Raw genomic sequence first — 12,851 nt, forward strand, 5'->3', positions numbered from 1 at the left:
TGACCAGCACTTCACTAGACACAGTTCACACTACTGACAGTTTAATATCTATTAAATTGTGGTCAGGTGAAACATACGAAAGTTTGAAACAATTTACAGCCTTGGACTTGTCTCTGGAATACTGTATGAGTTATCAAACAGGTGGTGCAGTTTGTGAAAAGTAAAATGCCAATATAGAGCCTAAAATTAAAATAAGAAAACATATTTTTCTAATCCAGTCGTAGTTCGATAGGTCCACCACTAGATGGTGGTAAGGAGTTGTGTTTAATAGGAAATCTATTCCAGCATTTTTTACCAGCACTTTTCTTTCTAGAAGGGTGAAAGGAAAATTTGATCACAGATACAAGCAGATGAAATGAGTTTCCTCCAAAGAGTGTGCAAGTTCAGCCTTAAAGAATCTCAGTTCTATCACACTTCGCTGAATGTCACATTATCCAGGTATTGCATTGTCTGATATACAATAAACAGCCAGCTTCCACAACATCTCTGTAGTTGGAAATATGATTTCAGTTTCCTCTCACTGCTGCAGAGGGCGACAGTGTGCAGAAAGTTTCAGATTTCATTAAGTGATTCAGTATCTCTGATGTTTCACTGTCCTCTAGTGGTGAAGCTTCAGTGTTGCAGATTCAGGCTTCATCACTGAGGTCTCCCTCCACTGTCTGCTTTAAAGACTCAATTCACCTGATCAAGAAAAAACAAAATATGTTCTCACTTTCCTCCTAAATTGTGAGATTTTGGGTGTTTATTTTCAGAGGTAGGTATGTTGTTTTTGATATTTCCCCCTGTTTATTATAAAAGACATCTCAGTACACAATCTACCTGATAGATACCTGATAAAAAAATTCTCAGTGCTCTCAATAATCAATCTTTTTTCCTGTTCATCTAAACTACGTTGTTGTTCACAGGTCAAAGAGATTAACTATAGAGAGCATCGGTGCATATTTACACAGCAGAAGAACTGATTTCTGATGAGCTCTGTGTTACAGTCAGAGTGATTGTGAATGAATGAGTTTACAAATGTCGATGTAAAACATTTTATGATCTGATTTACACATAGATCTCTATCGTTTTTGATGTACTGTAATTTTTATTTGTTTCTTAATACATACAATAAACACTGTGCTCAGCATTTGATATCTTACTTCCCATACTGATGCACTACATTTCTTTGAACTCATGGTGGTGTATTGAGTGTCTCAACATGCACTGGAAGTGTGAGGAGATGCATCAAACCAAATGTCACACATATGTCACGTCTTTTCTTTAGACACTGAACTATGCATACACTTAAAAACATGAAGATGATTTTTTTAAAGTGTCATTATTTCTCTTCTTTCGTTACATTGCTGAAAGGCCAGAACACTGGTGTCTTATTCTCTATAACAAAGATCACATTACGTCTCTACAAAACAGGAACCCTTGGGTGTCACATACGCCTATATTGTCACTTGGCCCCTCATGCATATTCATAATGATAAGAAAGAGGAAGTAAATGTACTCATTTAACATCCTGATATCTGACTTCTGCTCACAGATCACAGACGACGAGCATCTTAACAGACAACGTCCTTCTCTGCTGTAAGTAGAACAGTTTACTGATATGATTATTACATGTTGTTTACATTATTTGATGTATTTTATTGTCTCTGAAGCCTCACAGAGAGATGAGAGGAGCAGCTATGAGTTTAACAGCAGCAGCGAGTGGATTTGTTGTCTTCCTTCTCTCTGTGTCAGGTACTGTATATCTACATTTACATTGTAGGACATTTAGGTTTGATGTATGTTTGATGCAGTATGATGAATAACTTTTAGAAATGGTAAAAATAATATCAGTATTCACTGATCAACCCTGTAATAATAATATATTCAGATGTTCAGCTGTGTCTGCGTCAGAGTGGTGGGGGTGGGGCCTAGCTGATATGGTTTGTCCTCCATAGATTGTAAGAATCATATATTTTTATTCATGCATATGAATATATTCATAGTTCTATGATGGTACACCAATGCACAGATAATTCCATGTCGTCAGCATATTTAAAATCTATTTTGTTAATTTCTGCACTCTGTACTGCAGAGCTGGACAACTGTTTTAGCTGCTACAACCTGTGAAAACTTCTTGACACCTATTTTATTTTAGCGGCTCTCAGTAGTTTCCCACACGTCATGTTCTGCATTTCTTTGTGGTTTTCACACTTAATTGAGCAGCAACTTGACCAAAGAACTTACAAAGAGGAAACTAAACAAGATAAGCACAGACTCTCTAATGATTCAGTGTCTTCTTCTCATCCTGTTCAGTAAAACCACATTAATGTTCACAGCTTCAATACATTCTTGTTCCTTCACTGCATCTTCAGACTGTACAATGTTCTGTCTCAGTATAGAGAGATTAACTTTAAACAACATCAAAAACAGTTTTTTGTACTGTAAATACAAAGTATGTAAAAAATATCATTGGCCTTTTCTATGCCTGTCTTCATGGAGGCATAATTCCGAAAAACCATCATGAAATTCAAACAATAGTTATAAAGTCTGTAAAAAGTAAATTAACATGGGGGAAAATAATGATATAGAATAGGTTTAAGATTTAATGAGAAGATAACAATATGAATTATCACTGATCTGCCGCTACAACTCCAAAAAAGTTAAAGTTTGACTCATTTTATGTTTGAAAAGTATAAACTTTGTGGAAACTTGTAGAATGAATTTACTAAAACTGAAACACTCATCAGTAACAAATGATAAAATATGAATAATAACTGGTAAAATACTGTATTCTAGTTCCCTTTTTTCCACAATGAGGAGCTCTAAATCACAGCAACTGCAGATAAAATCATATTGGTGCCATGATCCACTTTGTCTTATATACTGATTCTTAGCTTGTTATAAATCTGATTGCGGTTTCTGATGTGCTCTGTGTTACAGTGGTACAGGGTCAGGATGGCTGGGGAGTGACTTACACTTCTACTCACATTTGTGCCTTAAAAGGATCAACAGTGGACATAAACTGCACCTACAGATACCCATCCAGGATAAATAATGTTACTACTGTAGTTGATGAAACACTCTGGTTTACTAAAGAGAGCATTAATGAACATGTGGATCTGAGAACAGACTCAGAGTACGCAGGTCGTGTGCAGTATCGCTGTGATAAGAACGACTGCACTCTGAGAATCACAGACCTGAGAGAGAGAGACTCAGCTGAGTACAAGTTCAGGTTCATAACAAACCAACCAGGAGGGAAATATTCCGGTTCACCTGGAGTCACTTTGAATGTCACAGGTAACGTTTTCACTGGAAAGTTTTAATTTAGTTTCAAATGGTTAATATCTTGGAAGTAGTTCAGTGAATATGTTTGTGTATGAACATAAATTACATTTCTGTCCTTTCTTCACTCTTCCAGATCTCCAGGTGAAGGTGATCCAATCAACAACCAGTTCTCCCTCAAAAGAGCTGAAGTGTAACAGCAGTTGTCTACCTGATCGTTCTTCCTTCATCTGGTACAAGAATGGAAAGAAAATTAAGGGAAAAACATCTTCTACTTATTCAACCAAGATCAATGATGCAGACAACTATACCTGTGCTGTTACAGGATATGAGGATTTCCCCTCTCTTCCAGTTTGTGAGTTTTCTTCAGTCTTCTACTAACATAACATCATCTTGTGAAGCCTTTTATATAAAATACTGTACAATGACTTCAAGTATTTCTAGTATGAGTGACCCCACTGCCTCACTTGTTACACATCTTGCTCTCCAGATGCTCCAAAGCTTCCCTCTACATCAGCGAGTCCCTCTGGTGAAATCATTGAGGGTAGTTCAGTGAATCTGACCTGTAGCAGTGTTGCTAACCCAGCAGCTAAATACACCTGGTACAAGGAGAATGTAAATCCAGACCTTCAACCTCTCAGTAAAGAACCACAGCTTGTCTTCAGCTCCATCCAGTCTTCTGACTCTGGAGAGTATTACTGTACAGCTGAGAACCAGCTGGAGAAGAGGACATCTGAATACATCTTTATTGATGTGAAATGTGAGTTCAACAGATCATCACACTTGTTAAAAGAAACCTGGGAGAGATTTGTCTGATTGTTTCTTTTTCATACTAATGCAACCCTTCCTCATTTTATTGTTAATTCCTATTGATGTATCTCCTCCAGATGGTCCAAAGCTTCCCTCTACATCAGCGAGTCCCTCTGGTGAAATCATTGAGGGCAGTTCAGTGACCCTAAACTGTAGCAGTGATGCTAACCCAGCAGCTAAATACACCTGGTACAAGAAGAACCAACCACTGTTTCCTGCACAAGAAGGAAATTATAAATTCACTTCCATCAGCTCTGACGACAAAGGGATGTACTACTGCAAGTCTGAGAATCAGTATGGATGGATCAACTCATCGTCTCTCTTCATAGATGTCCTGTGTAAGTAGTAAAGTTTAAGTCCAAAACTTTAAGTCGACACAGTACCTGTAACCCCTTCCTTTTATCCGTCCATCCTCACTTTTTTTCTTCCCTCCTTCTTTCCATCTTTTTAATGGTCTGGCCCACATGAGATCAAATTGGGCTGTATGTGGCCCTTGACTGAAAATGAGTTTGACCCCCTTTTTTAGTATATTACAGAGACAAAGTGTAATACATCATTGTATCCTGCATGATCATATTAATAATTAATGTTTTTTTGCACACTAGATGCTCCAAAGCTTCCCTCAATGTCAGTGAGTCCCTCTGGTGAGATAGTGGAGGACAGTTCAGTGAATCTGACCTGTAGCAGTGATGCTAACCCAGCAGCTAATTACACCTGGTACAAGAAGAATGTAAATCCAGACCTTCAACCTCTCGGTAAAGAACCACAGCTTGTCTTCAGCTCCATCCAGTCCTCTGACTCTGGAGAGTATTACTGTACAGCTGAGAACCAGCTGGGGAAGAGGACATCTGAATACATCTTTATTGATGTGAAATGTGAGTTCAACAGATTATCAGCCTTGTTAAGAGAAAACTGGGAGAGATTTGTCTGACTGTTTCTGCTTCCTTACTAATACAGCCCTTCCTCATTTTATTGTTAATTCATATTCCAGATGCTCCAAAGCTTCCCTCTGTGTCAGTGAGTCCCTCTGCTGAGATAGTGGAGGGCAGTTCAGTGACTCTGACCTGTAGCAGTGATGCTAACCCAGCAGCTAATTACACCTGGTACAAGGAGAATGAAGACTCACTAAAAGCATCAGGACAGATCTTCACCATCACTGATGTCAGACCTGAACACAGTGGGAATTATTCCTGTGAAGCCCAGAACAGAAGAGGAAGTTATAACTCCACCTTACATCTGATGGTTGTGAAAGGTAAGTTTTTCCATTCAGCTACATGCACACTGCACTCAGACTCATTACACACCATGTGATGTGGTTGGGTTGTGTTTGTGTGATTCACTGCTGACATAAGGAATAAGCTGATTTCAAATACTGGTGAAGAAAGATCTGAGCAAGAAAAAACTGAATTTATTTGTTTACTTGTTTGTTTTTCACAAGTTATATTTCAAAGGATTATGTGACCTCTGATTAGGCTGAAGTGATGCAGACTTGTTATATTTAACTACTGGAGAGAGAACTGCGCTCATGAATATAAGCAGCCATGGTGAGATTCCTTCACTGCTTTGCTTCACTCTATGAGCTAAATAGTACAAATATTGAGCTGCTGCATTTTTTCATTTAGTGTAGGAAGTTGAGATGTGACCAGGACTCAGTTATCCTGAGGTAGCTTGGAGTAGACCCGCTGCTCCTCCGCGTCGAGAGGAGCCAAATGAGGTGGCTCGGGCATCTAGTCAGGATGCCTCCCGGATGCCTCCCTGGTGAGGTGTTCAGGGCATGTCCCACCGGTAGGAGACCCCGAGGAAGACCCAGGACACGCTGGAGGGACTATGTCTCTCGGCTGGCCTGGGAACGCCTCGGGATCCCCCAGGAAGAGATGGACGAAGTGGCTGGGGAGAGGGAAGTCTGGGTTTTTCTACTTAGGCTGCTGCCCCCGTGACCCGACCCCGGATAAACGGAAGAAGACGACGAAGGAGAACTGAATATACATATATTGACTGAAATACTGGACACAAGCATGCTGTAACACCCTGATTAACTGTCAGTGTTTTCTTTTCATTGCCGTTTCCCAGGAACAGGAAAACTAATCATTGCTGGAGTAACAACTGCTGTTCTCCTGCTTATCATAATCCTCTCTGTCTTCCTATGGACAAGGTAAGCAGTTCTGTTTCACTGAATCATTGTTCAAAATTCAGTCATTTGTGTTTTAATTAATTCTCCTCACCAGGAAAAAGAAAGCCTCCAATCAACCGTCTGAGGCTGAGGAGAGACCAGACGACAGAGACAGGGTGAGGAGGGAGAGTTATACTATTCTATCCTGGTTTCACACTTCCACACTCACTATCTTAAAGTGAGACTAGAAAACTCATCTGACTGTGAAGCTCTTCATGTTGTTTCTTAACAATCTACTGCAGGAGGTGCAAGATAACCCTCTGTATGACAGTGTGGACTTCTCCAACAATCAGGCAGAACCTCTCTACTCCGACATCAGATCAGATCAGCTCCGCAGACACATGGAGGAACAAGAGGTTATTGAGTACGCTGCTGTTAACTTTAACAGAGCTGGTAATGCTCCGAGGTGAGCAGCTCTTCACATAAGAACACAGTAGCAACAGTCTTTTTCAGTTGTTACATCTGCCTGTTACGTCTTTATTATTACGAATGTATAATTTAATGTAATATCTTCAGATTCACCTGATTTATTGTTTTAATTTCCCCTCTCAGAACCAGAGGTCAGCAAACTGGGGAAGATCCAGCTGCACTGTACAGCACAGTCAACAAAATATGAACATATCAGCAATCTCACCTTTGTTTGTTTTTTATTTTTTATTACCTCAGCAATCTGAAGTAAGGAAAAAAGAAAAGCTCCAATACATTTGTAATTTACTGTTTTAATATTCATTTAAAGGGAACAATTGTGCTTTTGCTTACTCTCAGTCATGTATCTAATGTCACAGTGTCAGATGTTCATGTTAAAAGTGGCTGACATGTCAAATAATGAGTCAAACATATAGAAGTAATCCCTGTGAGTTTTATAAATATCTTTCAGCCCAAGCTGACAAATGGCTTTATTGTCAAAATTATATTTAATGAGACCATAATTTACCAAATGAACATCACACTGTCTTGAAGAAGACTTGAAGGGAGCAATTGAGACCATAAACTCACTGTCAAAGCTTTTTTGGAGCATGTGGAGTCTCCCCCTGCTGGCCATTGCAGAAATTGCAGGTTTTCTTTGACCTGGAACTACCCACTTGATGTTAATCAGTGTCACCTGTGTTAAATGACTGTAAATTAGGAAAAGAATGGAAGTTGGGATTGGACCAGAAAACCTGTCTACTGAAGTTACAATCGTTATAGTGGAAATGGGTGAGAAAGAAGGGATTTTGATGAATTAATCTGAGTTAGTTAAGTTTTATGCTGTTTTATTTTGTGAAATATTTTGGTATAACGAATTAAGTGTTGTATATTTTCTCTGGCAATTAATTGATTTGCTAATTTTGGTTTTAGTTAATATTGTTTCATATCTGTTCTGTTGTGCTGATTTATTTCTCACTGCTGCAGAGGGCGACAGCGGGCAGAAAGTTTCTGCTTTGAATATAGTTTTTTATGTGTATTTTCAAGGATCTGAATTTATTTACCAGCTATGAAGGCAAATAAAATGTAAACCCTATCTTTGAATCTGTTTCTTTTGTGCTGATTTAATTCTCACTTTCCCGCATTGTAATTGTTTAATATAATTTGGACTGCAATTTTTGACTCCTGTTCTCATCAAAAATGTGGCTATTGAGGTGGTACCCTACTACAGGTGCCTTGGTGTCCTTGTGGATAATGGCTGGATTGGAAAGAGATATTTTTACAAAGGCCCAGTTCAGACTGTTTTCCCTCAGGACGTTGCAGCCGTTTGATGTCAGCAGGTCACTCTTGCATGTGTTTTACCAAAGTATTTTAGCTATTGTGCTTTTATATGCTGTTGTCTGTTGCGGGTGGGGGTCGAAGTCAGAGGACGGAAATAGGATCAACAAGCTAATAAAACAGGCAGGATCCATCATTGGTTTCCTCCTGACTCTTTAGAGGTGGTCATGGAGAAGAGAATAGGCAGGAAACTCTGGAGCACCCCCTGCAGTATAAGGATCACCCATTGTTTGGTGTTTTTAGTGAACTGAAGAGCTCCTTTAGTGCCAGACTAGTGACGCAAAGGTGCTCTTCAGAACGATTTAGAAGGCCTTTATACATGGTGAAGTGAGATTTTTTAATTAACATTGTTGTTGACTGCTGAATGTTGTGGATTGTTTGATTGATGTTGATGTGGTGCCTTGCACTTATCTTGTACTGCCTGAGTCTGTATGTTTCCTTGCTGTATGTTGGCTGTATTAGTGATAAGGTGACATTCAATTTCTCCTCTAAGGGATAAATGAGGTGCATTTTATCTTTTAATTCTGAATTAATTAATTAAATCATAAAAAGTGAAAAGTCCTGAAATTGTGTGTGTGTGTGTGTGTGTGTGTGTGTGTGTGTGTGTGTGTGTGTGTGTGTGTGTGTGTGTGTGTGTGTGTGTGTGTAAACAATTAGAGATTGATAAGAAAATGTTGTCTCAGTATCTCTGATGTTTCACTGCCCTCTAGTGGTGAAGTTTCAGTGTTGCAGATTCAGGCTTCATCACTGAGGTCTCCCTCCGCTGTCTGTCCACTTTCTTCCTAAATTGTGAGATCTGGGTGTTTATTTCAAAAGCAGGTACACAGCAGAAGAACTGATTTTTGATGTGCTCTGTGTTACAGACAGTAGTTGTAAAACATTGTGTAATCTGATTTACACATAGATCTCTATTACTTTTCTGATGTAGGCTACTTTATTTTTTTATTTCTTAATACTTGCAATGAACACTGTGCTCGGTATGTAACTTCTTACTTCCCATACTGATGCACTACATCTCTTTGAACTCATGGTGGTGTATTCAGTGTCTCAGCATACACTAGAAGTGTGAGGAGATGCATCAAACGTGTTTTCTTTAGATGGAAAAAAAGTCTCATTATTTCTCTTCTCTCTATAACTTGCTTAAAGCCCAAACACTCAACTGTTTCTGAATTCTCCCATAGATTATATTAAGTCTTAGAAAACAGGAACACTTGGGTGTCACATGCGCCTATACTGTCACTCATGCATATTCATAATAATAAGAAAGAGGAAGGAAATGTACTCATTTAAGTTAAGCCTGATATCTGACTTCTGCTCACAGACCACAGCGGTCGAGCACCTTAACAGACAACGTCCTTCTCTGCTGTAAGTAGAACAGTTTACTGATATGACTATTACATGTTGTTTACATTATTTGATGTATTTTATTGTCTCTGAAGCCTCACAGAGAGATGAGAGGAGCAGCTATGAGTTTAACAGCAGCAGCGAGTGGATTTGTTGTCTTCCTTCTCTCTGTGTCAGGTACTGTATATCTACATTCACATTGTAGGACATTTAGGTTTGATGTATGTTTGATGCAGTATGATGAATAACTTTTAAAAATAGTAAAAAATAATAACAGTATTCACTGATTAACCCTGTAATAATAATATTATAAGATGTTTAGATGTGTCTGCGTCATGAGTGGTGGGGGTGGGGCCTGGCTGATATGGTTTGTCCTCCATAGATTGTAAGAATCATATTTTTTTTTCATGCATATGAATATATTCATAGTTATGTGATGGTACACCAATGCACAGATAATTTTATCTTGTCCTGATGTTTTTAATCTGTTTGTTAATTTCTGCACTCTGTACTGATGAGCTGGACTGTTTCAGCTGTTACACCTGTGACAGTTTCCTCTTTCTGTGAAAACTTGTTGACACCTATTTTATTTTAGCGGCTCTCAGTAGTTTCCAATACGTCATGCTCTACATTTCTTTGTGGTTTTCACACTTAATTGAGCAGCAACTTGAGCAAAGAACTTACAAAGAGGAAGCTAAATAAGACAAGCACAGACTCTCTGATGATTCAGTTTCTTCTTCTCATCCTGTTCAGTAAAACAACTTTAATGTTCACAACTTCAATATATTCTTGTTTCTTCACTGCACCTTCAGCCTGTCTGATGTTCTCTCTCAGTGCAGAGATTCACTGTAAACAGCATCTAACCAGTTTGTTTGTATATTAAAAATATCTTTGAACATTTCCATGCCTGTGCATGGAGACATAATACAGAAATAACATAATGAAAGTCATACAACAGTTATAAAGTGTGGACAAATTAAATTAACATGAGCAAAAACAATGACACAGAAAAGGTCTGTGTTAATAAGGTGAAAATAACACTGATGCATCACTGATCTGCTGCTTTAACCGCCCAAAAGTGAAATTTTTACTCATTTTATGTTTGTAAAGTAAAAGCTTGCAGAATGAATGAACTAAAGCTGAAACACTGAGCAGTAACAAATGATAAATATCATAATCAACAGATAAAATATTTATTCTATTTCAGTTCTAGTTAGATTGATGCACAATGAGGAGCTTTAAATGACAACAACTGAAGATCATATTGGTGCCATGATCCACTTTGTCTTATTCACTGATTCTTAACTTTTTTATAAATCTGATTGTGGTTTCTGATGTGCTCTGTGTTACAGTGGTACAGGGTCAGAATGACTGGGGAGTGACTTACACTTCTACTCACATCTGTGTCTTAAAAGGATCAACAGTGGACATAAACTGCACCTACAGTTACCCATCCAGGATAAATAATGATGATACTGCTGTTGATGAAAGATTCTGGTTTACTAAACTGAGTAATTATGAACCTGTGGATCTGAGAACAGACTCAGAGTACGCAGGTCGTGTGCAGTATCACTGTGATAAGAAGAACTGCACTCTGAGAATCACAGACCTGAGAGAGAGAGACTCAGCTGAGTACAAGTTCATGTTCACAACAAACCAACTAGGAGGGAAATATGCTGGTTCACCTGGAACAACTCTGACTGTCACAGGTACTGATGAACACAAACACTGACACAGTACATTTAAACAAGCGGATTAGAAGATGGCCAATATGATTTTCATCATTTTGTGTACAAATTTATTCTGTTAAATGATCCACCAGTTTAGTTGTTCACTCATATGAATTGTCATTTGAACTGTCTTGCTTTGTTTTTTGATGTACCAATGATGTGTCTCTTTTTTTCCTCACAGAGCCAAATCTACAAGTGCAGGTGAGCGGCAGAACATTACTCTATCCTTCCTGGGCAGAGCTGAAGTGTCACAGCAGCTGTCGTCTACCTGATCGTTCTTCCTTCATCTGGTACAAGAATGGACAGAAAATTCAGGGTAAAACATCTTCTACTTATGGAGATTACTTTCAACCTGCAGACAGCTCTTCCTGTGCTGTACAAGGATTTGAGCATCATCCTGCTCCTTCAGTGTGTGAGTATGAATAACAGTCTCCCACTAACATAACCTTTAACCTATTGTACTATATATTGTATGTACATTTAATTCAGAAATAAAAGTGGATCAGAACCAAACCACAGCCCCATTAAAACTTTACATGTTGCATTCTGATATCTTACAACTGTCTGTGCTGATTGCAAAATTAATGTAAAATAAGACCTTACATTAAAAAGTCTTTTTACTCAAAATACAAAAAACATATTTTCTGTGATTCTGGTGAACCAGCATTAAGTATGAGAAAAGCTATTAAAGATTCAGGTCACACACCAGACCTGAGGTAACAGAGCCTTCTTCATAGCTGCCCCGTCCCTCTGAACTCTGACTGCACTAACCTGTCTGTTCAAATCACTGATCAAAATTCACCTTTTCAGACCTGCTTTTAATGTGAAATGAATGTCATGTGTTAACTTGTGCTTGTGTGTTGTTTCTTAAGATCCTTTAACTTCTGTTCACAATCAATGTATACTGAAAAGGATGATTTGTAAATAAAATGTATTAATATTATTATCATCATCATAACTGTCTAGTTTAAAATTCATTTTATCTTTCAGGTGTCCGTGGTCAATCCTGCAACAGAGTGATTTACACTGACGGAAGCATCTGTGCCTTCAGAGGCTCATCAGTGGTTATTTCCTGCACATACAGCAGTTATGAAAATATCACATCATCATTCTGGTTCAGTCCTGATCGTAGTCATCAGTGGCAGAATCCCTCACAGCCTGAGGACCTTAGTAAAGACTCCCAGTATGCAGGTCGTGTTCAGGTCCTTGAAACAGAGAGAGGACGCTCCACTCTGAGAATCTCTGACCTGAGAGAGAGCGATTCAGCCCAGTATCACTTCATATTCAAAACAAGAAGCTTTGAATGGAGGAGTAGTTTACCTGGAACAACTCTGACTGTCACAGGTACTGATGAACACAAATTATTATCGTTGAAGACTTTCAAATGAAACGAATTTGATTATATTGAGTACTTTCTCCTATTTACATTTTTGATTGGATGATCCCAAATTATTTCACTCTGCACTCTGCTGTATGTTTGTGTATTTTACTGGTAACAAAAAATATTTTGGGTCTTTCCTCATATATGCAGCTCTCCAGGTGCAGGTGACCACAATAACAATCCAGCAGTCTCATATCGAGCCAGAGCTGAAATGTCTCAGCAGCTGCAGTCCAGCAGGTCGTATTTATTACGTCTGGTTCAAGAACGGACAGAAAATGATGAAGGAGGAAACTTCTGTTTATTCAGGGCAGTTTAATCCTGGTGACAACATCTCCTGTGCTTTGAAAGGACATGAGGATTACCGTTCTCCTTCAGTGTGTGAGTTTACCTAACTATGTCACTAACACAA

At 38.6% G+C, this 12,851-nt stretch overlaps 1 protein-coding gene across 1 annotated transcript in view; it reads left to right on the plus strand.

Annotated features, from left to right (window-relative positions):
• Window positions 1–12,851, plus strand: part of LOC128364970 (B-cell receptor CD22-like) — a 63,537-nt gene that overhangs the window by 38,282 nt on the left and 12,404 nt on the right. The window contains exons 10-19 of the mRNA XM_053325591.1: window positions 2,937–3,279; window positions 3,401–3,507; window positions 3,766–4,024; window positions 4,152–4,412; window positions 4,680–4,949; window positions 5,066–5,326; window positions 6,145–6,226; window positions 6,300–6,360; window positions 6,487–6,637; window positions 6,797–6,835. Of these exons, the coding sequence (XP_053181566.1) occupies window positions 2,937–3,279; window positions 3,401–3,507; window positions 3,766–4,024; window positions 4,152–4,412; window positions 4,680–4,949; window positions 5,066–5,326; window positions 6,145–6,226; window positions 6,300–6,360; window positions 6,487–6,637; window positions 6,797–6,835 (1,834 nt within the window). The remainder of the gene's footprint in view (window positions 1–2,936; window positions 3,280–3,400; window positions 3,508–3,765; window positions 4,025–4,151; window positions 4,413–4,679; window positions 4,950–5,065; window positions 5,327–6,144; window positions 6,227–6,299; window positions 6,361–6,486; window positions 6,638–6,796; window positions 6,836–12,851) is intronic.

This window comes from Scomber japonicus, chromosome 2, assembly GCF_027409825.1.
Source record: "Scomber japonicus isolate fScoJap1 chromosome 2, fScoJap1.pri, whole genome shotgun sequence".
Taxonomy (NCBI): Eukaryota; Metazoa; Chordata; class Actinopteri; order Scombriformes; family Scombridae; genus Scomber; species Scomber japonicus.